Genomic DNA, 23,399 nt, shown 5'->3' on the forward strand with positions numbered 1-23,399 from the left:
CACTGTCCCCCTCCATGTAGGTCTTCTTTGCAGCTCTGAAATCTAAACAAGCATTCCACAACACAACGTCGCCACGTGGAACGCTTCTCTTCACTGTTCTAGCCAGCCCGCCCAAAACTCTGCTAGGATATTTTATGTTATTTTCACCTTTGGTTTAACCCAACGGTCAGTTGACCTTCTACGTTCAGCAGAACACTCAGGCCTCTTCTTTTCTCTAAAGAAGTTTTGTGCGTCTGAACACCTTAAAGTTTTGCCAGATGTAGCGATGGAGAGCACCATTTTGACTACAGCACAATCAGCTTTTGAAGATGAAGGCCACATTGCTACTGAGTGGAATTTGGTCCCCTCTAAACGTATTGAGATGACAATTCCAAGGCAGGTCATTAGATTGGTTAAGAGACGGTCTCCCAAACAGTGAAGCTGTCCAACCCCTTATCTGCACCAACCTACCTTTTTTCCCCCCCGGTTTGGTGGGGATATCATAGGTGATGATACCGAGATCCTTCTTCTCAGATTTTGGCTTCTTCTGCAAAGAATCAGGATGCTTTATCAACTCCAAATACTACGATCATCCTCCCCGCACTCCATTTTCAAGACCCTTAAGCTCAGCCTGCCATTTTAAACCTCATACATCACCACAATTGTTTTCTTTGTATTACTGAAAACTGAACTGACTCCCTCAAAAAAAACACCACCACCTATTTATAATAATTATATCCAATTAAAGCACAACAATCCAAAACTTGAAGACAAAAGAAAGCTGGGTCCAGAAAAAAACAGATGGAAAAAAGAACCTCAGCAGTTAAGCTATAATTTATCTATCTATCTTTCTCTATTTCTCCAACAGAGTTTGGTCTATGAGAATGAGAATTTATTGCAAAATAAATAAATAGGGAGGCAGGCAGCATGGAAAGAATAGAACACTATTCTGGTATGATTTTTTTCCTAGACGCTGGCCACATTAAGAAAATTATTTATCTGATACAGTATGTACTTCCCATTCTTAAAAATCACTTGAGGAAATGATTCTCTAAATTCCTATGTTATTAGTTCTGAAACAATCCAGCCGCAGTATTTCTCTAGGCCTGGGAAACGCAATCTGCAACCAATAAAATCCTGCTAAAATGACAGAGAGGGGCAAATATTTATTTGTTTATTGGTTTTTCAAACTTCTATTACTGCCCATCTCCCCCAAGAAAGGGGGACTCTTTTAAATACCTGGGGGAGCAAATTCACTTCTTTAATTTCATTTTCATGCAATTTAAATGCAAATCCAAATTTAGCTTGAGTGCCTGCCCCATCCAATTTGGGCCACATACTTGCAAACAGAGTAGTTGGCCCCCAAAAGATTCCACATCCCTGTTCTTTGAATTGTAGCCACTACCTGGCCTTCAACACCAGGGCAAGAAACATTCCAGGAAGCTTTTAAAATGCTCCTGCCCTTGCACGGTTTTTTTTTTTTTAAAAATCTGCATTTGTCACCATCGTGAATAATACATATGCCGATAAATGGAAACAACCTTTCTTATCGTACAGGCTGTCTCTTAGCAAAAATGCTGTATCATCCCAGTCCTGGGGGAGACAGAATTCCTCCATCTGTGCAGCAGAAAGAGTAAAAAAGCAGCTCATCTGATCTCCTTCCCATATAATACACATCCAACACCATGTCAGATAAATGGGGATGTCTATCACCATTGTATACTACATGGAGAAAGCTAGCATCTGTATTGCAAGCGGGGCAGAATCTCCCCCCAGCATGGCAGCTTTGCTGGGAAGGCAATGTATTTCAAGCTCGAAAAAGCACACTACACACACACACACACGCAGACACAAGCTGAAATGGTTGAGTCCCGCTTTTCCGGCCTATTGAACCCCGTTCTCCTTCTACGAGGCCTACCTCTCCCTGCTGCTGTTGACTCTTTTCCTTCTTCTGCTGAAACTTCTCCAGTTTTTCTTTCTTTTTGGCCTCCTTCTTCAGCTGTGATGCGCTTTTCTGAGGGGGCTCTTGAGGCTGCTTCTTCTCCAACAGCTCAGCTTCAGAGCCAGCCAGTGGTTTTGGGGGGGGGGGGAGAATACAGATGAGTGAACTCAGAGCTTTCCACTGCTCAGTCCTTCTGAGGCAGGCAGCACAGCAAAAACCCACCGTACCTACTAACCTGGTTGTCTCCAGCAAGGTGCTAGTCCTCACATTATATGCAGGCAGCGGGAGTTGGGTCCACACATCATCAGACTCAACACCGAAGCCTGGCTGTTACTCTGTCCTCAGCCCACTAACAAGGATTTGAAAAGAGGCCAACAACAGGCAAGGCTTACCTTTGGAGTCCAGTTCGGGAATACCTCCTCCTGGGGCCTGTTCACACAACTTCACTGGGCCCAAGACAGCGCGGAATTCTGGTTGGTTGATGCACGTCAGGAACCAACGAGTAACATTGGTGAAAGACGTGCGAAGGATTTGGTCGAAGACCTGGGGGAGGCACCCGAAAGTAGGAGGAAGCTAATTATTCATGCTATTTTATTTATTCTGTTGGTTAGATGCCTTAATTGTCTAAGGGACCCTAGGCGACATACAATATTAAAAACAATGCCACAAGTGAAAAACGAACATGGCTACAAAGATCATGGTGGAATCTCAGCGGGTTCCTCAGTTTTAAGGGCTTTTCTAAACAGCAACAGGGATGAAGCCAAACTGTCCTAACAGTGAGAATCACAATGAGACGAGGAGTAGTTCTCTAGTGTTTTATTACTGCTACAGTAGACAGAAAATCCTACCAAACTGAAGAAGCGGGGGAAAACCCAGACATATAAACCCCAAAAGCTAAGGCGGGCCTGATCTGTGTCTCTTTGAATGGCTTTAATTCCTCAGTACTACGCATGCGTTTTCCACCCTGGATGGGAGCCCCTTCCTGCTCGCCATCATTACTCATGGCACAAACAGACTTTTTTCATGGGGGGGGGGTATCTTTGACAGGACAGGTAAGCAGAATAATGAGACCAAGAGGTTTTTCGAGGGGGGGGGGCATTTTCAGATCCAAAGCAGCACACAGCCCTGAAACCATGGTATGCTGCCTCCATCAGTGTTACCAAATTTGGGCAGCGCATTCCCTATTACTTTGAAGTAGGAAATGTGTGAAAACGGCAATATAAGCCCTAAATAGGCTATACTCAGTTAACAAACACACCCCAGCAAAACCTGGCGCCAAAAAAGACAACCCCACCTTGTTCACATACGTGATTTGGCCTTCCCATTTAGGTTTCCACTTGGCCAACTGTGGCCCCCCACAGTTTGCCCATCATTGAGACAGAAGACCACCATTATAAATAGGAGTGATCTGGTCAAAACAGAATTTGGAAGATGTTGGTCCAGGAAATATTTTTATGGCTATAGATAAAATTATGGAGACCTACATTATTTCAGATAATATTGTTACTTCTCCCATGCAAGCTCTCCTGTTTTCTGATGAGCAACTAGTTCAAGTCTAAAACTGATTGAAATTAGCCCCACTAAAAACATCCATGCAAGAGTCAAAAGCCAGGTTTAGATATGATGACTTGCAAAACACAGGTAGTCCTCGTCTAGTGACCAAAATTGGGACTGGAGACTTGGCCGTTAAATGAAGCGGTTGCTATGTGAAACTGCAACTGTGCTTGTGACCTTACTTCAGTTTTCCTTTGCTCTGCAGACATGCAAAGACCATCAATGCGAGAACTGGTTGCAAAGTTACTTTGCATCACCATTGAAACTGCAAATGGTCGATAAACAAGGCAGTCACTAAACGAGGACAACCTGTATGCCAATTAGAGCAAATAGATGAAACTGTCTCCCTTGGTAGAATGTTTATCCCCCAATGGGGAAATGGATGATGAAATTTTGAGATGTGCAAAGGTTGCCAGAAAGATAGCAGGTAGGAGGAATAAGTGTTTGTCAAAAGAAGTAAAAAAGAAAAAGCTGAGTATAAGAGTGTTGAGTCTGTCCATTTTGTTGTATGGAAGTGTGAGCTGAGTATGTTGGGAGAAACACGGAGGTCACTTGAAGGTCTGAATATGAAGTGAGTTGGTGTTGAGGTGGCTTGGTCATACCAAGAAAACTGAATGAAGATCAAATTGAAAAGCAAGAAGAAAGAATGAAAGGATTGAGAAGCAAAGGAAGTCTAAGGAAATCATGGCTGAATAAAGTAGGCAAGAACCTAAGAAAGAGAAAAGTAAGAAGTTGAAAGAAAAAAAGGAGATTATAAAGTGTGCTGGAATCAAGAGTTGGTTGCAAGGACAGAAGGGTGTCGGCGTAAACTAGATTTTGTTAAAAGGTGGAAAGGAGAAAAGTTGCCCGCCATTGTGTTAGTCACCCATTGCCTTACTGCAGAAGTTGGTTTTTCCCCCCCTCACAGGAAGAAAAAGCCAATTTACAGAAGGGTACAAAATTTCCTGCCAGAATCAAAACACAGCAAGGAGAGAGAAGGAGCAGAACAAGGAGGTAGGAAAACTCACATATTTATACGGCAACAAGAGAGAACAAGCAACGGTCACATCGGCCAGCGTCATGGCTTCTCCCACCAGGTATGTCCGAAGCTTCAGGTGACTGTCCAGCACCCCAAGGAGATGCTGCAGTTCTGCCACAGCCCGATCCAGCACCTGCGTCGGAGATGAGTAAGGAATGCTCTATCAATAGCTCCTAAGCACCACCCAGAAGGATTAAAAGTACATTTTCCCCCCTAATTAGGTATTACTTCCCCCAAGAAACAGGACAACATCCTTGATTCCTTCACTCATCTTACCATGCGCACAACTTTGTTTTAAAGTGTAATGTAGTATGCCTTTGGTTGCCTTTGAGTTCTTACGTTATGCTTTTTTTAGGTTATTGTGATTTAGGCTTTTTTGAAAATCACATCTGTACTGAATGAGTAACCAGGGCAATGGGGTATATTTGTTGTGGAGGTTAATCCCTCACGTATACCACTTGGATACTGTTCCCAGTCCCTTTATTTATTTGTTTATTTCAAATTTATTTATTTTTTATTTTAGTTATTTATTTCAAATTTAGTTACAGCCCATCTCACTCAAAGAGTGACTCTGGACAGTTTACAATAAAACAAGAATAAATACTTGTTAAAATACAAAAAAACCAATATTCTTAAATAAAAAGTATAGTCCAAGGCATAGATGTTAAAGTTCTTAATTTCCAGGAGCATCTTCAGGGTGCCAACCACCCCCAGGCCTGGTTACCCCGCCTCAGGCCCCACGCGAGATGGCAGAGCCAGGTCTTTGCCTCTTTCCAGAAGGCCGGAGAGGGGGCCCCAGCTCACTTCCGGGGGAAGAATATTCCATGGGGAGGGGGGGGCAATGGCAGAGAAGGCTCTCTCCTCTCAACAAATCTTGCTAAAGAGAACTTGGAGAGAACCTCCCTTACAAAATAATTACTTCAGGTTCTACCCAACCACCAAAGGGCCTAACAATATTTTTGGCAACCTGGATTTTCATTCCTTTTTTTCCTTTGGATCGATGTCTTGTTCCCTTTTCCTCTGTGAACCCAGGACTTCCTAACTCATCGCAATCCACTCTAACCTGGTAACCTGCACCAGGACTAAAACTCTCCACATTCCCTGTCTGCCAGACTAATGGCCCTACAGGATGAAAATTTAAATCAGTCCTTCCCAAACATTTCCCTTCATTACCCAAAACCACTTATCAGAAAGTCCTTTTTACCCAATGTAGGTAAAACACTTTAAGTCAATTTAAATGTCCTTGTTATGATTGGGCAATGGGTTCGTGTGTCGTTACCCAAAGAAAAACCACTTTCACTCAATTTGGGGTAATTTACCCCGGTTTGGGAAGCACTGATTTAGATGTTTATATTCTATCTCAATCACATGGGGGATGACATCTGGAAAGTAGATTTTCTGTACTCATAGTCAGCCAAAGATCTATTCTTCAGCAAAGGAAAGACACACACATGGCTCCAACTATTCAGGGGTCTGCGGAATTGATTCATGCAGATCAATCATGAATGACTATAAAGAATCATGAGTTCTGTTTATTGACATATAGTATGTATGCCTGTATGTATATATTTTGAATGTTTTTGGTTCTCTTTTCAGATCTCCCTCCCTTGTTTTATAATTGGATGTATTTTCCCTCTTTTTTGTATTTGGTTAAAGAAAAGAAAATTAGAAAAAGGATGGAAATTTGAGGACATCCGAGGGCACCGGGTTGAAGGAAACTGGCTCACTCTATCCACCCCATTGGAGAGACTGCAGGAGAGCTGTTGGTTGATAGGAGCCAAAAACCAGGAGTCGTCTGGGGGCACCTGTCAGGATGTCATCCTGCCAGTGTATTAGATAGGTACTGCAGTTATTAGACAGATGGGGTTTGTAGTAATTAGATGGCATGCTTGCAAGGTAGTCAGAAGTGCTGACAGAAATAGGGATGGCATGCAAGACTGTTAGAATGCGGAGAGGAGGGTGAGGCGAGAACCAGACACCAAGGTCGTTTAGCCAGGATCATCAACCAACTGGCAGTTTAGAGCTGTGGGAATTGAACCAGTGAGGAAGGGGCTAATTAGGAGTGAGTGAAACTGGACTGTTTAAAATAGCGACTATGCATGCTTTTGCTCAATCTGCTCTTTGAATTGATTCTACTCACTTGTATTAATTAAAGAACTTTTCCATATCCTGTCATGGCTTGTGGTGAGAGTTTCTGAATTAATACCAAAAGGAGTGGGTCGTCACAGCACCTTTTCCAACTAACCCATTTTATTAAAAGGAATAAGCTTCCATTGTACCAGACACCTTCTGAGTTTTGCCTATCAGCCCCAGTGCAGCCACCACATCTTAGCACCCTCACCTGTTTACTTTGCCTGGAAATCCCCAGGGCAGAGAACGCCACAGCACAGGCTGCGGGACCTATTTCCGTGTCAGCGTAGCTGATCCACTGCCGTACCAGGGCACCTGCTTCGGGGCTAGGCCCTCTCATAGCATCCGGAGACAGCAGGTAAGAAACAGCTGCGGGACCAGATACATAAATACCCGCTTGGGTTTCCAGGGCTGGCAGTCTGGGCAGGGAGAAGGCAGGATTCTTGAATTCAGTGTCGGGAGCCAGTCCAACCACCTTGAGCTCCTGTCGGCCATAACGGGCTGCGACCAGCACACGGAGGTTCTGGAAGTTATCAGGATGGGGGCAAATGTAGAGGGTCGGCATGATGCGAAGACAAAGTGACCTGGAAACCAAGAACAAGAAGGAAGTTCAAGACAAACATCCTCTGTACAGTGAACTGGTGGCCCTCCAGATGTCACTAAACTACTTTTCCCAACAGTCAGCACAGTCAAAGGCAGGGGATGCTGGGAAGGGAAGTTCTGCAATCTCCAAAGCAGTGTTTCTCAACCTTGGCAGCTTTAAGCTGTGTGGAGATCAACTCCCAGAATTCCCCATGGCTAAAGAGCCCCAGGGTCTCCCTCTTTGCTTTAGCTGGCAGACACTTCTAATCAAAGGGTGTGAAAGTGGAAGAGACAATATAAGCTCAAAGCTGCTCATTCATACACAACAGGTTCTACCAGAAACACTAAACTAGGGGCCACAACTCAGTCTGAATGCAGGCAGATTCCTCTGAGGCAAAGAGGCCCATCTTTCCCTCTAAAAGTTGCCCTGAAATATTTAAAAAGTCAGAATAGTAACTTATTAAATAGAAAGGTTAAAAACTAGATTATCTACACTTAATTAATTCCATTTAAATTATATTTAAGTTTAAACTCAGGTAAATTAAATGTAGCATTTATTTTTGTCCGGCTCAGTTTTGGAAGTACAGCTCCACCATGCGATTCAAAGGCCAAACACAGTCCTTGGCCCCAAATATTATGGGTGGGCTCGTGTTCAATTGTCTATTGAAGTAAAACAGTACTGCAAATCTTTTACACACACACACACACACAAACACACAATTTTTCCATCCCACTGCACTTGCCTACCTATCTACGCCTGTCTATATTATTCATTTATAGCTTAGCAGCAGCCCAGCCCCTTTGAAGAAGAAGAATCAATTTGCTTTCAGTTTGCAGTAGTTTCCCTGCACAAATGCCTGGAAAGTATTTTAATCAAGGCAGAAAACAGAACAAATGGTTTTTACAAGATACAGTACAAAATCAAATGCCACACTCAAATTAACCTGTTAGCAACAGACACCTAAACAAAGGATTCACTTGCTATATAATGGAGCAACAGCAACTAAAGAATCTCCTAATTTCAGGATGTGTTGACTCATTTCAAGCCTAGATAGTTCTGTGATCTTCATTTAGATGATGCAATACACAGCAAGCCTTCAATGTTCCAACAGTTTCTTTTTTGATAGGTACAACTTTAAATGGCCTACACAGGCCAGATGTTTCTGACTTCCTTCCTTCCATACAGACACACACTCAAATCCACATACAATTTGTCTGGCTTCAGTTAATGTAAAACCTCCTCACAACTTGTCATTTTTTTCTTGGATTCATATCCCACCTTTTGTATAGAAGCTCAGGGCTACATACTTTCCTCCTTTTTGTTTGCAACAACGACCCTGTCAGGGAGGTTCACCTGGGAGAGAGGGATGGTTCAGAGGGCAGCCAGCACATAGGTCCTGGATTATGTGATACTTACAAATATTGCAACTTTTTTTTAAGTACCACAATACCTACTACTATTCCATCAAAGATTCAGAACAGTGACATCTCAAAAGCCTAAATAGTTACCAACATATGGAAATGCCTCACGTCCTCCCTTAGAGAGAATGCTGATAGTGTAAATAAGTGTTTTTAAAACTTGGCAACTTTAAGATGGGTGGACTTCAACTCCAAGAATTCCCCAGCCAGCATGCCGGCTGGAGACTTCTGGAAGTTGAAGTCCACCCATCTTAAAGTTGCCAAGTTTTAAAAACACTGGTGTAAATAGAACTGGTGTAAATAAAAGGACATTAAAATCACACCTCTGCAAGAAACACCCCAAATCCAGCTGATTTGGATACCTAGAATGGGAGCTCTATTAGGGAGACCAGAGAACTTGGGAAGCAATCTATCAGAAGCCTGGATGTTTTGGGGTGCAATTAAGGTTGGGGAATGGGATGCCACAAATCTAAGATGGGGGGTCTTCAAAAAAGCAGCAGAGTTAATGAGGAGCAGACAAGAACCAAATCTGATCATCCAGGGCAGTGGCCACCAAACTTTTAATCACACACCTTTACCACTACAAAAAAACCCTGAGCACCCCAATATATGCAGGTTCAATTATGCACACCTGCATTCCTGAACTATTATGCCTATTAAAAAGCACGCCCCGCCCCCAATATATACCTTTTGTCTGTTTTATAGATCGCTTATTGGCATCGCTTAAATCCTTTAAGTGGCCCCCTAAAGAGAAAGAGACTTTCGGATATGCTCCTCCTGCCCCCCAACAGATCATCTGGGCGCACCACACTTCGGGGACCGCCGCTTTTAGCGGACAGGAAAAGCTAGACGCCAGGACGAGGGCTTTCTGGAAAAGGGGAGGATTTAGCGGGGTTGGAGGCTGAGCCGGGACTCCGGTGCCGCGGGAAAGGGGGAGGAGGGGCTCCCCGACCTACCTGCCACTCCAGCCGGCTGCAGCTGCTGCTGCTGCTGCTTCTCCCCACGTGCTACTTTCCCATTCCCGAAGGACCCCTCCGACAGGCGTCCGAGGCAGAGCCTGCTCCGAACTGGCACATCCGCAGGAGGCGGACTCGGGTTGTCCCTTCTCACCGGGGCGACGCGTTGACAAGCGTGCGGCTCGGTGGCTGGCCCCGCCTGTCCTTTTTTTAACCCAGTGTTTCTCAGCCTTGGCACACAGCAGCAATACAAGATTCCAAGGGCCGGATCATGACTAGCACCGAAGATATTAATTTAAAAAATTGCTGGGTTTTTTTCAAAAAGACTTACATACTTCGGTACGGCAGAGCCAAATAATGGCAACGCCGTGTGAATGCAGTGGGGTTTGTTTCTGGATGCAGCAGGAACACAACCAGGGAGTTATTTATCCAGGCATTTCGTTATTCTGTTTCCAACCACAAGGTGACAGGTCCCTGCAAAAGATGGCAAACCGGAGGACGTTTGGGGGGCGAAGTTCTTCCAAAGTAAATTTAATTTATGCAGGAGATCTCAGACTTCTGTGAATGAGTCTGTGGGCCAGGATTATATCCCACGTACTACGCAATCTGTTAAAATATCCAGCTTATTTCTTTCAGCCTTACCCACCCATCACATTATAAATCACATCTTCCCACCTGTAACTAAGGAATTGCTACTGATTGTGTTGTCGTATGGCTTTTTATGTTGTTTTTATATATAAGTCTTGTACTGTGTTTTGAGTTTTTTTAGTTTTAGTTGCAGTGAGCCGCCCAGAGTCATGTATTTGAGATGGGTGGCTACATAAATTGAAACAATAAATGCATAAATAAATAAACTCGTACATAACTGTTCCTGCACAAATTTACCACTAACTTGCTTCAGCCTTCGCGGAAGCAAAGAGCCACTTTCCCACAGGCAATTGATTAGCCAACCCTCAGGAGGGTCCTCTTTCCTAAGTCGATCAACCCTCTCGAAGGATCGTGGAGCGCACTCCAAAGCGGCTTGGACGTCGATAGAACGGCCCGCATCTTGAACTTCCGGTAAGCCGGGAAAGCCGACAGAACTTCCGGCGAGCATTAGGTGGCGCCACCTTCCTTCTTGCGAGCTCCGTTCAGACTTACTTACGTTATGGAGCAGAAACCGGCGCGATTGCAGTGGACGGCTCCACGGTTGTGGGTCCCTACACTCGGCACCAGAAAGTCTACGGCATCGCACAACTGCCTTCTGCTGAGCTTTGGCCACCGAGTTAAACCCCTGCGGCTACGACCGAGCAGGACACTCCATGCAAAGGGAGCAGCAGAGTGCCCCCTCGCGGTGCAAAAAAGTATTGCAGCTCTTGGGCCGCAGGTTCAGCAGGTTGACCTGCGGGGCGTAACTCCCATCACCCTGAAGGTGGTGCTATTGAGTGGCTCTGGACTACAAATCCCATCATCCACAGACCTAGTACTCTGCAGTTGTGTTGTACTACAATTCTCATCCTCGGGGATCTTCCAGACTTGACAAAGCAAAGGTTGGGGTTGGACGCATCAGGACTGGTGTACCCTTGGCTGGTGGCATCCAGATGGGCAGGACTGAAATTTATGGCCCTTTGGGGAAAGGCTGCAGTTGCAAGCTTAAGAAACAGGCACAATTGATGATGGAATGGAGAATAAACTAATTGAGAAATCCAATATTAAGAGTTAAAACATTAGTTTAGAATGATATTCACGACGAAAGTGAATCCTTCGTAGTGTTGCGGTGCCTTATTTCTCTATTATTGTGCAGTGGAGGAAAATTCTCATGGGGAACTGTCTCCTTTGATTGTAGGAAATGAGGAGAAATCCTGAAAGTAGAAGAAAACCCTATAAAAGGTTTGGGGGAAGTAGAGCCATGTTGATTGAGAGGAGCAGCTGGACAGATCAACCTTGGAGAACTGGAGGAATGATTATTTTTATCCCACCCTTTTAAATATATAATTCAAGGCAGTGAACATACCTAATCCTCCTGCCTCCTCCTACTTTCCCCACTACAATAAACCTTTGAGGTGGGTTGGGCTGAGAGAGTGACTGGCTCAAAGTTTGCATGCCTAAGGGAGGCCTAGAATTCAGTTTCATAGTTTCAGGCCAGAACCTTCACCTCTACACCAAACTAGCTCTCAAGATTCCTTCAGGCAGCAGGAATCTCCAGAATGCAAAAAGAAAAGGCTTTAACAAGTGATCAACTCAGCCAACACATGGGAGGAGATACACTGCACCCATATCTGTTGTTTATTCGTTCAGTTGCTTCCGACTCTTCGTGACTTCATGGACCAGCCCACGCCAGAGCTTCCTGTCGGTCAACACCCCCAGCCCCCTCAAGGTCAAATCTGCCACCTCTAGAATATCATCCATCCACCTTGCCCTTGGTCGGCCCCTCTTCCTTTTGCCCTCCACTCTCCCTAGCATCAGCATCTTCTCCAGGGTGCCCTGTCTTCTCATTATGTGGCCAAAGTAGTTCAGTTTTGCCTTGAATATCATTCCCTCAAGTGAGCAGTCTGGCTTTATTTCCTGGAGGATGGACTGGTTGGATCTTCTTGCAGTCCAAGGCACTCTCAGAATTTTCCTCCAACACCACAGTTCCAAAGCATCGATCTTCCTTCTCTCAGCCTTCCTTATGGTCCAGCTCTCGCAGCCATACGTTACTGCGGGGAACACCATTGCTTTAACTATGCGGACCTTTGTTGTCAGTGCACCCATATCTAGACTCTAGGAAATGCTCAGCTATCATTTAAAACATTCATACAAGATTTAATTTATGTATTAGCTCTTGTTAGTTTTTAATCTTCTGTTTAGAGCCAGTTTGATGTAGTGGTTAAGGCAGCCAAGCTAGAAATCGGGAGACCTGAGTTCTACTCCCACCTTAGGCACGAAGCCAGCTGGGTGACCTTGGGCCAGTCACTTCCTTTCAGCCCTTGGAAGGAGGCAGTGGCAGGCCACTTCTGAAAAACCTTGCCAAGAACATTGCAGGGACTTGTCCAGGCAGTATCCAAGAACTGGACACAATTGAACGGATTTAAAAAATATGCTTTTAATAGCAAGCCATTCACATTATTTAGACTGAGTTTTAAAGGTTTTTCTTTTCTGTCAAAAGATTCTCAAGGCATCTTGTGACTTTCAAAAATTAACACTTTGCTGCTGTCTGCAAAGGAAACACAAGGCTTTATGCCTGCTTCCCCATGGAAATCATTTGTATTAAGGATGCTTTTTAATTTGAATTCTTACAATCTTTCAGTCAGGATTCTGCAAAACACCTTCCCAAGCACACTTGTCAAACTCATTACTATGTAGTGACTGCATTCACCATTGCTAGCTTTCCCTTTGTATAGGAGAACGTTCTTATTACTGGCTACAATTTGGTCTTCACACCCACATTAAACACGTTGTACAGTTTGCATTTGCCAACCACATTCTCCACTCACACCCTCCAGTTTTCAACATTTTCACATTTGTGACTATGATTTTTTTTCTTGGACACCAACTTTTATAGCAGTTGTCTCAATCCCATTTCTTCGACATATCACTATCATTCCTATACAAATCTTGAAACACGCTCCTTCCAGCATCCCTTCATTTCATTTTCATCCCAAATCATTTCACCATCTATTTTTAATTCTGTCCACTCTGCTAAAGGCTCTTTTAGACTTCATTGTTTGCTTTTTCATTTCCCTCAAAATTGCAATTTTTGCCTCTTTGAATCTTAACCAAGACTTAAATTCTTTGCAGCTCCCCTATACAGGTAGTCCTTGCTTAACAATCATTCGTTTAGTGATGGTTTGAACTCACGACAGCGCTGGGAAAACTGACTTACGTCCAGTCCTCGCACTTACAACTGCTGCAGCATCCCCCGTCACACGATCATGATTTGGGCACTTGGCAACTGGTTCACATTTACAACCATTGCAGTGTCCTGCGGTCACGTGATCACCATTTTTGACCTTCCCAGCTAGCTTCTAGCAAGCAAAATAAATGGGGAACCACATGATTTGCTTAATGACCACACGGTTCACTTAATAACCATGGTGATTCGCTTAATGACTGCTGCAAAAAAGGTCATAAAATTGGGTCAGATTTGCTTGATGACTGCTTTGCTTAGCAACCAAAATTCTGGTCCCAATTGTGGTAGTTAAGCAAGGACTACCTGTATATGCAAATCTTTTTCCTATCTCATTATTTGCAGCACTCTCTCTCTCTCGGCTCTGCCACCAAATATCTGCGGCACTCTGTCACACAGTTTTTTCACTGTACCAACCGGCTTCCATATCCTCTTCCCTCACTTCCACTGTGCATTCATTTTTGGAAGGAGAATAATTATTAATACTTCCTCCTCCAGTCGTTTCACTTTCTTGCGTTCCTTTAACTTCTTCCTTTTTCTTCCATGTCCGTTTTTTCTCACAATCGTTTCTTTTCCCAAACACAACACTCTGGTTTTCATTCATTCATTGATATGCCTTGACCTTTGATCCTCTCACATTCCAAGTTGCAGGCTTCCACATGCCATGCTCTTTACCAGATCCGCCCAAAGTTACGCACCTGTGCCGCCCATCATGGCTCTGGTCAGTCAAGGCTTTCACATAATGCTTTTTAGCACCATAAAGAAGATGTAGACGTTTTCAGCCTTAGTCATACCCATACCACACGTAACATTCCCTGCTAACGTTAAGAATATTACTAGTTAGGTTTGACATACTTTGGCCAGTATGTCTTAAGAGAAACCAAAACCAGTTTTCCCGAAACGTGCCCGTGCTCTTCCATACAAACTAGCTCTAATCTAGAAAGTACCTTGCAAGCCAACATGATGTTGCCCACCAATTCAGAGACACACACAGAACTATATATATATATATATAGTTTTTTTAACATATGCAATAGCCCATAACAACTTCCGTCTTTCAAATCCAACTTTTAATTGTCCAGTTTCTATTTAACAAATCACGCTCTTTAAGTGTTCTATTTAACACTTCCAAAAACTCTTCCTAAAAAAAGGAAGTTTGTACATACCATAAGGATAACAGGAAATACAAATGGGTTGTTTCAATCTTTACAACAACAAAACCAGGGAAGTGTTAAAACTCAAATGGCAGGACTGAACCTGCAGCTCTTTCTAGTGGTAAGAGAAAACACATCTGACATTTCTTACCGGAGTGAAGAAAGCTTGGGTTGACACTGAATGGTATTATATTGTGTATCTAATAAAAGTAAAATTGACACTCTCCGTACTCAGGAGCTTGCAGGCCCTTTCTATGCCTGCTGAAAGTCCAAGAAAACCACTCCTTCAAATCCTGTAAATAGGGAATGTACCAACATGAAAAAAATCCCACCAGCGTTAGCTGTGCTGCATCAGACAAAAGGCAACTGAAAGGGGCTGGTAATAAATGAAGAAACGCAAGTTGAGGCCATTTTACAGGGCAAACAAGCTACAGAAATACTCCACTTGAGTATTAGTCCCCGGCCAAAAATGGACTTTCCTGCTACTCAGCAACATCAAATGATTATCACTGAATGCTGAAGAGAACAAGGGAAGAGGACCATTAAGAGAAGAATTTTATTACTGGCCCTAAGGACCTGGAGGGTGGGGGGAAAAAGCTGCTATTACCCAACAAAGGATTTTTCACACGTGCGCGTGAACAAATGGGAGAGGGGAGATCTAAGATTTCTTCAACTTAGTGCCCACCAGGCAGCATAAGCTTCATCTCCAGCAACCCTGGGAGATGAAGGAGCTTGGTGTGAACATCTTTAACCATTATGGTTGCTGCATCCAGAAGGGGCAAAGAAAGACATTAGCATGTACAAGCATTCTCTGTATCCAAGGAACATACTTTGGACGGCTACGTTTACAATAATAACTGCTGGTTCTTCCTGGAGAAAAAGACAACGGGACCTTTTGCCATGCCGTAGCTCTTTCTTGGGGAAGATCAAGTCACACAGGGAGAGTTACAAAAAAAAAAGAAGAAAAGGAGAATCCATCACTGCTTCTGCTGAAGGGCTTCCTTGCGGGCAGCATCCTGCAGGAGTTGGGTGTCCACCTCGTCTGCCGGAAGCTGGACGTAACGGACAACAGAGCCACGGATGAAGCAATTCTTCACCGACAACTGGAGAGGAACAGAAAAGAGCACTGATGGGCAACATAAGCATCAGGGTGTCTAAACTGCACTGGAAAAGTCAGGTTATTCAGGCAGTTGGGTATAAATCAGCTAAAATAAGCAAGAATTATTTTAGCACTGCTGAATTTTGGTATCGTATTGGATATGACTGCTTAAAGTGTTCCCACCTTTGTGTCCCGTGCTAAATTATTTCTAATTTTGTCAGCCACCATGAAGGAAACCATTAAAAAGCCACATTATTAAAAACACACATCTCCAGGGCGTGACCATTATAGATTTTTTATGTTATGTTGATATTTTTTTTGGCAATGTTCTTAGTACGTTATTAGCTGCCAAGGGTCACATCTAGAAGACAGGTGGTCGTAAGTTGACCAAATTAAAAAGATCAACAGAACAAATAAGCTGGGACAGGTAATGAGGTGGGACTGCTCAATTTCAATAAGGTACCTCAAATTTGCTCCCGCCCCAATATTCATGGGGGTGGTCATGGAGTTTATACCCTGCCTTTTTGACACTCAAAACTGCTGATTACAAAGTTAAAAAAAGGATAATTAAAAGCGATCAAGAAAAGCCACCATTAAAAATACATTCAAAAATAACATATATGTTATGGGGCCTCCTTGGTTAAAATGAGCAGCAAATAGACATCATCCTCTTAGCATTTATTCCTACTTTTGAAATCCAGCCATGGCCATTAGATAAGCACTCACCATGTGAGGGTATTTTTCGGGGTCTGTCACGCTAATGTCTGTGAGTTTAATATTCAGGTACTATGGAATCAGGGAAGAAAGAAAAGGCAATTCAGCAGACACACAAGGTATTTTGCATATCCTGAAATGTATCTTCAGGAGATTCAAGGCTGCCTATCCAAAATCATCACCAGCTTCCTTTTTCACTCAGTGGGGTTTAAATCTACCTTTTGACAATCTCATAGAGTTTTTCCATAGCCAAGTTAATGGTTTATGGCAGCCTTTCTCAACCTTTTGACCCTGGAGGAACCCTTGAAATCTTCTTCAGGCCTCGGGGAACCCCTGCACATTCAGGCTCAAATAGAGGCCCTAAGTCGCAAAATTATTATATTCATTTCATGGGTAGGCCTGTCTACATGCATTAACAGTGTTCTTAAACTACACATAACAAATGAAACTTTCCTCTTTAATGTGAAGTTGCCCAAATTTGGAATAATTTTTTAAATAAATCGTAATCTCCCAGGGAATCCCTAGTGACCTCTCATGGAACCCTGGTTGAGAAACCTTAGTCCACAAAGTTACTAATATGGAGGGGGGGCCCAAGTCAAAATCAAAAGGTAGATGTATTATTGTAAACCGCCCAGAGTCCCTCTTTTCGGGGAGATGGGCGGTAGCAAAATTTGAATAAATACAATAAATTTGAATAATAAATAAAATAAATAAATAGATGTTCCAATGTTTTCTTTGGCAACAACATGGAAGTGATTTGCTATTTCCTTCTTCTGAGATACTTTTTCAATTTCCCAGCCTAGCTGACAACCCTATAATTTGGGGGGGGGGGGATGTCTCCCATTCAAGTCCTAAATTCAACGCTGCTTAACTCTTCAAGGGGGACCAGTTTGGTGTAGTGATTAAGGCACCAGCCCAGGAACCAAGAAAGCAGAAGTTCTAGTCCCAACCTAGGCCCAAGGCCAGGTGGGTGACACTGAGCCAGTGACTCTCTCTCAGCCCTAGGAAGCAAGATGTAAACGGCAAGCCACTTCTGAAAATGTTGCCAAGAGAATTGCAGGGATTTGTCCAGGCCAGGAGTCAAAACTGGCTTGAAGGCACACATTTCCTTAGCTCTTCAAGATCAGTTTGATGGTGCCACCATGTCCAGACAGCAGTTTCTAAGCTATTATAAGGATTTCTTCCATGACAAACCCATTTTGGGTTCATATTACTGGGATCAGCATATTACTGCCCTCTTTTTAATGTGGGTGGGGATAAGACAAGTATGTTTGCTGCCCTAAGCTACTCCAAAGAAAAAGACAGAAAATAAAATGCAATACACTTAAGGATGACTGTATGTGTAGCAGAGGCATAGAAATATTTTGGATGTAAGGACACGAAAGTAGTACTTTGAATAATACAGGTAATGCAGACCAACTCAGGCAGAATGCAGAAGGTAAAAGATACGTTCTTTAGAAGCATTGGAAAAAGGTTGGAGTTAATTCATACCTGATCCACAGAGTGCAGGGTCCCACATATGCTACAAAAAAGAGGAAAGACATTCGGAGTTAAGGTGACAAGGGTTCTTTAAAAACACAACAGAATCTTGTGGGTTAAATAAAGAGGGTATGAAAGCTAAAAAACAGTGGGTTTATTAAGGAGAAAGCAGCTAGAAGAGGGAAGACCAGAGTCACAAAGAAACCGAGATTCATTTGCAGCCCAACAGCTGTGAATAAAAACATACCTCAAGTCATTCTTCAATTCGACTACTACATCCTTCCCTACTAGGGATTTGAAGAAGGAGTAGAAGAGCTGAGGGTAAGGAAAAAATGAACATAAAAGAGGCATTTTGCACTCCGATGCAAAACATATCCATACATACACCTTTTACTACATGAAAAAAAGCAGAATGTAGTCTTACATTACTATAAAGTCCAAGAAGTACTATAGCAGTGTGGTGCAGAAACTGCCTATGTGCCTAAACATGCACAAATCCACATTAAAAACCATACATCACACAATGCATTAACAGCAGACATTCGACTCGTTGTGCATTTTGGCAATGTTTCTCAACTTCAGCAACTTTAAGATGTGTGGACTTCAACTCCCAGAATTCCCCAGCCAGCCGTGCTGGCTGGGGAATTCTGGGAGTTGAAGTCCACACATCTTAAAGTTGCTGAAGCTGTGGAGCAGTGCATTATGGCGTATCAGTTTCTGTAGCTTAAGGCCAGTAACCAGCTCCCATCTGCAGCCAGTAACCAGCTCCCATTTGACTACATTCTTGGTTTGGATCAGTGAGCAACAGGATTAGATTCTTTTTAACTTTTTAATGCCTGCCTGTCTACATATGTATACCCACATGTTGCATATGCATGCAGGAAATACAACCTGCATGCATACACAACCTGTCCTGCATCTTAAGAAGTAGGTCCCTTTTAAGAGTTTATACTCTTGGTCCCTCATGCCCTACTCATCTCACACATAGACTACTGCAATGCGCTCTACATGGGGCTATCCTTGAAGAGTATCCAGAAGCTACAGTTGGTGCAAAATGTGGCCGAGTGAGCAGTCTTAGGAGGCCCTAGAAGGGCACATAAATTACTGTTGCTGTGCAAGCTGCATTGGACCTGCACTTTGCTTCCAGGTCCAATTGAAGATGTTGGTTATCACCTTTAAAGCCCTACATGGCACGGGTCCAGGTTACCTGAGAGACTGCCTCATCCCCATCACATCGACCCGTCCCACCTGGTCAGGAAGAGAGGGCATGTTACAGACCCTGTCCATGAGGGACTGCCAATTGGCAGGGTCCAGGAGGAGGGCCTTCTCTGCTGTGGCCCCCGCCCTCTGGAACAAGCTACCCCCGGGGATAAGACAGGCCCCCACTCTCCCAGCCTTTCAAAAGGGGGTAAAAGCTTGGCTATACCACCCAGCCTGGCCTGAGAGGGGCGACAGCTCTTCATAGGGGTTGGCCCCGTCAGGGTACCAGGATAAGATCTCCTTGCCCATTTTGGATTTTATATGCGATATTTATATTGCATTTATATGTTTTTATATTATTTTTATTCTCTGTAAGCCGCCCAGAGTCGTTGGGTACGAGATGGGCGGCAGAGAAATTTAACAATAAATAAATAATAAAATAAATACTCTAATAAACATGTTCGTTTTTACGGCCTCGGGGGGAAAAAAAAACTTTGGCGATTTGAACACCTGCAGCTACTTCGTACACGTCCTTATTCGGGATTCGGCGCCACGAGCCTGTTGTTGATGTGATCCACTGTGCCTAACACAAGCTTACCGGGCTGCAAAATCGGATTCACACGCGATGACTCCCGAGTGCAACGGCTGACCCACCCAGGCATCTCCAAAATAAACGATTAATACCCGCCCCCCAACCCCGACGGAGACAAGCTATTACCCCGCACGGAACCACGCCGCAAACGCTCACCATGTTCGTCGCTGCGCGCCGCAGAAGCAACGACTCCGCGTGGACGAAAGCGCAGAACTGGGGGGAAGAAAGAACTTCCCGGGCTGCGCATGCGTGCTGACAGCGTCTGTCCTAGGGAAGGGGCAAGGCAACGGAAATACGGACTTCAGGAGCAACCGGAAGCGAACCGGAAACAGGAAACTATTCTTAAAGGAGCCAACTCCAAATTTTTGTGCGTGCTCTGTGCAAGGAAGTTATCCCCGTTGCTTTTAGAAAGCTGTTGGATTTGTTGTGCACACTGTTGCAAAGAAAATGCCTGCACGTTGTCTTCCTTCCCTTCCCTTCCCTTTCTCCAGTCTTCAGGCAGCCAAGGCATGGCATGCAAAGATTAAATAGAGCCTAAGTGGCTATTAAACTCATGGCCAATCAATCAATAAATTATCATCATCATCATCCAGGATGACAATTAAATGGAACCCTCATTTCCAGCCAGATGAGAGACAACCAGGAAAGCTCAGGGCTGCAGGCTCAACTGGAAAGTCACATAGACAAATATTGTCACCAAGAAAAGCAACACACGGTGTTGAGTTCGGAGGAGAGTTTGGATGCTTGGATGAGAAAGGGTGTGTGTGTGTGTTACAGGCTGGACTGGGAAGTCAGAAGAAGTCAATGGCAAGCCATTCTATACTGTTGCCAAGAAAAAATAAATGGATGTGTCTGTGTAGTCACGAGCTGAACTCCTCATTTTTAACTTCCTTGTCTGAAGACCAAAGGCTGGAAGCAAAGATAAGGGAAAGCTACATTCTTTGGGAATTGGCTGAATTGGATGGAGAATTTTGGTCCTCTGTAAATCATCCTTCTGGATATTTATTTATTATTAGATTTATATCCTGCTTTTTGGTATTGGGGAAGACTCCTGAGAATACATGGACAGCCAAGAAAACAAACCAATGGATGATAGAACAAATCAACCCAGTGTTCTCACTCGAGGCCCAAATGACCAGGCTCAAATTATCTTACTTTGGACACATTATGCAAAGACCTCGCTCTTTGGAAAAAGCTCTAATGCTGAGAAAGGTGGCAGGAAAGAGAAGAAGAGCACAACCAGCAGCAAGGTGGATGGACTCAGTTACCGTGGTGATGGGGGCACTGTTGGAAGACCAGGTTAGGGACACATCATCATGGAGAAGGCCTATCTATGTGGTCACGAGAGTCGAAAATGATTTGATGGCACTCAGTCATGCTTTTATTTGTACAACTCGGACTAGGGTACATATTGTTTCTACCTCCTATTTCCCCACAACAACTGTCCTAACAGCCAGGAACCACGCTGAGACAAGGAACAGGTCTCTAGTGTTTTATTGCTGCTACATAACAGGAAAATCCTAACAAACTGAAGAAGCGTGGGAAAAACCCAGACATATAAACCCCAAAGGTTAAGGCGGGCCCGATCTGTGTCTCTTGGAATGGCTACCTAATTCCTCAGTGCTACGCATGCGCTTTACAGCCTGGATGGGAGCCCCCTGCTCGCCATCCTTACTCATGACAACAACCCTGTGAAGTGGGCTGGGTCGAGAGAGACGGACTGGCCCAGCTGACTCACAGTCTCTAGTCCAGCTCCTTCACCATTGCATCAAACTGGCTTTCTAAGTATATTTGTATTACAAATCCTATCATTCCCAGCCATGGCTGGATAGTGTATTTTATGGAGACCCCTCAAGTGGGAGAGGCTGCAGCAAAACAATTGTTTGGTTTTAATTCATCAAGTAAATACATTCTTTAGTTTCAGTTAATGCTTGCACTTTGCACCCAACTCTCCCTCAGAACTGACATTCATTTTTTCTGGCAGAGAACATAAGAACATAAGCAGGGGCCTGTTGGATCGGACCCCTAGTCCAACAGTCTGTTCTCACCGTGGCCAACCAACTGCCCAAGGAAGCCCACCAGGCTCCCAACAGATGGCCTTCACAAACAGTCCCACTCCATTAAGGCTAATAGCCATTGATCCTCATGACTTTCATGAATTGGTCCAACCCACTTTTGAAACCAGTCAAGCCAGCATCACATCTTGTGGTAGCAAATTCCAACATTTTATCATGCATGGTGTAAAGGAAGATTTCCTTTTGTCTGTCCTGATTCTTCCAGCATTCAATTTCATTGGGTGACCTCTGGTTCTAGTGTTTTGGGAAGGAAAAAAATTGCTTCACCTTGTCTACTTTAACCACACGATGCCTAATTTTGTACACCTCAGTCATGTCCCCTCTCATTCTCTTCCTTTCTAGACAAAAAGCCCCAAGGCTGTGTCCCTCGATACAACAGCTAAATTTGCTTGTGCACTGGAGTAACAAACTGCAGGCTTAAGTGGAGCCTGCTGGGCCAGTAGGCTATGTTGAGTCATGGCTTATCATTCACTGCAGTCCAAGTCTACCTATCAGGGAAGGGCTTGAAAAAGATGAAGAAAGTTAAAGCAGTGGCATGTGTCATCACTGCAGTATTCTATACAAAAATGTGATCGAGCAGTTCCTCTGGGTGCTGAGCTGTGTAAAATGCCAGCTTTCACTGAGTTTCACTGCTTGACAGTCCTGACAAGATGGGAGCAGTAGCAGGAAGATAAGTTAAGCATCCTTTTCATTCTGGGGAAAGTTGGCATCAGTGGATACTCTCCCAGCCTCCCTGCCCTAATAAATTAAAGAGAATCAGGCATGCTGTAAAGAAAAACTTTGTACTTTATGCCTTCCAAACAGTTTTGTAAACTTTCATAGAAAGCAAAAACGACAAATGGCTGCAACTTTGACCTAACTTTGGAAGAGTGCTTACTGCCAGGAAAAGTGGCAGAAATGGATGGAGGGTAACACGCCATGATTAAAGACCAGCCCACACAATATATGATCTAAGATGCCTATCAAATACCACCTTTAAGGAACATGTTTTCCCCAGGTCTTTAACATCACCAGGACCAAGCAACATTTATATTATATTTTTATTCCAAGCCATGATCCCATTCCAGAAACTCACATTTGGTTTTGACGTAAAGACAGCAATCCTTTCAGACTCCTATATTGTTCCTTACTACTAACAAATTGTTTCTTTTAATCTAGAGGAGTTTATATTAGGGCTGTGCATCGCTTTGGATTCAAAGGCAAAAAGAGGCTTTGATGCCTGCAGAGTCCCAGATAGAGCAACTTTCTGCAGCTCCTTAAAGCAGCTGGGTCTTTTAACACAGCTGGACTTCTGCATCTCTGCACTGGCAGCATAATCCAGGGAAAAGCTATTTTTGGTTTAAGGCAGTGTTTCTCAGCATTGGCAACTTTAAGATGCGTGGACTTCAACTCCCAGAATTCCCCAGCTAACTCTGGGAGTTGAAGTGCACACATCTTAAAGCTGCCAAGGTTGACAAACCCTGGTTTAAGGAGTTGCAAGCAGCAATTCCACATGTATGCACATCCAAAACACCTTTTTGCCTTCAAATTTGAAGCACTGCACAACCCTCTATATCCATCCTCAAACCAGTTCCCACATTTAGAAAAGTTCGCGGATGAATGTGCTTAATTGACCAAGTCAGGACAGAGATCTAAGGA

General features: G+C 43.8%; 2 protein-coding genes across 2 annotated transcripts in view; both read right to left on the reverse strand.

Moving 5' to 3' along the window:
* The window catches only part of VARS1 (valyl-tRNA synthetase 1), a 34,007-nt gene extending 24,368 nt beyond the window's left edge, over positions 1–9,639 (reverse strand). Inside the window, exons 1-6 of the mRNA XM_063291292.1 lie at positions 9,581–9,639; positions 6,835–7,207; positions 4,483–4,626; positions 2,314–2,464; positions 1,898–2,034; positions 451–526 (exon numbers count right to left, since the gene is read on the reverse strand). Coding sequence (XP_063147362.1) covers positions 451–526; positions 1,898–2,034; positions 2,314–2,464; positions 4,483–4,626; positions 6,835–7,188 — 862 coding nt within the window. The 5' untranslated portion in view covers positions 7,189–7,207; positions 9,581–9,639. The remainder of the gene's footprint in view (positions 1–450; positions 527–1,897; positions 2,035–2,313; positions 2,465–4,482; positions 4,627–6,834; positions 7,208–9,580) is intronic.
* A 4,861-nt stretch (positions 9,640–14,500) lies between these two features.
* Positions 14,501–19,939, reverse strand: LSM2 (LSM2 homolog, U6 small nuclear RNA and mRNA degradation associated). Its single transcript, XM_063291293.1, has 5 exons — positions 19,843–19,939; positions 18,142–18,209; positions 17,907–17,937; positions 16,428–16,487; positions 14,501–15,705 (listed from the first exon to the last, which is right to left on the reverse strand). The coding sequence occupies exons 1-5, from the start codon at positions 19,843–19,845 to the stop codon at positions 15,580–15,582; spliced, it is 288 nt and encodes a 95-aa protein (XP_063147363.1). The 5' UTR covers positions 19,846–19,939; the 3' UTR covers positions 14,501–15,579.
* Between the last annotated feature and the right edge of the window lie 3,460 nt (positions 19,940–23,399).

The sequence above is a fragment of the Candoia aspera genome, chromosome 2 (genome assembly GCF_035149785.1).
Source record: "Candoia aspera isolate rCanAsp1 chromosome 2, rCanAsp1.hap2, whole genome shotgun sequence".
NCBI classification, from domain to species: domain Eukaryota; kingdom Metazoa; phylum Chordata; class Lepidosauria; order Squamata; family Boidae; genus Candoia; species Candoia aspera.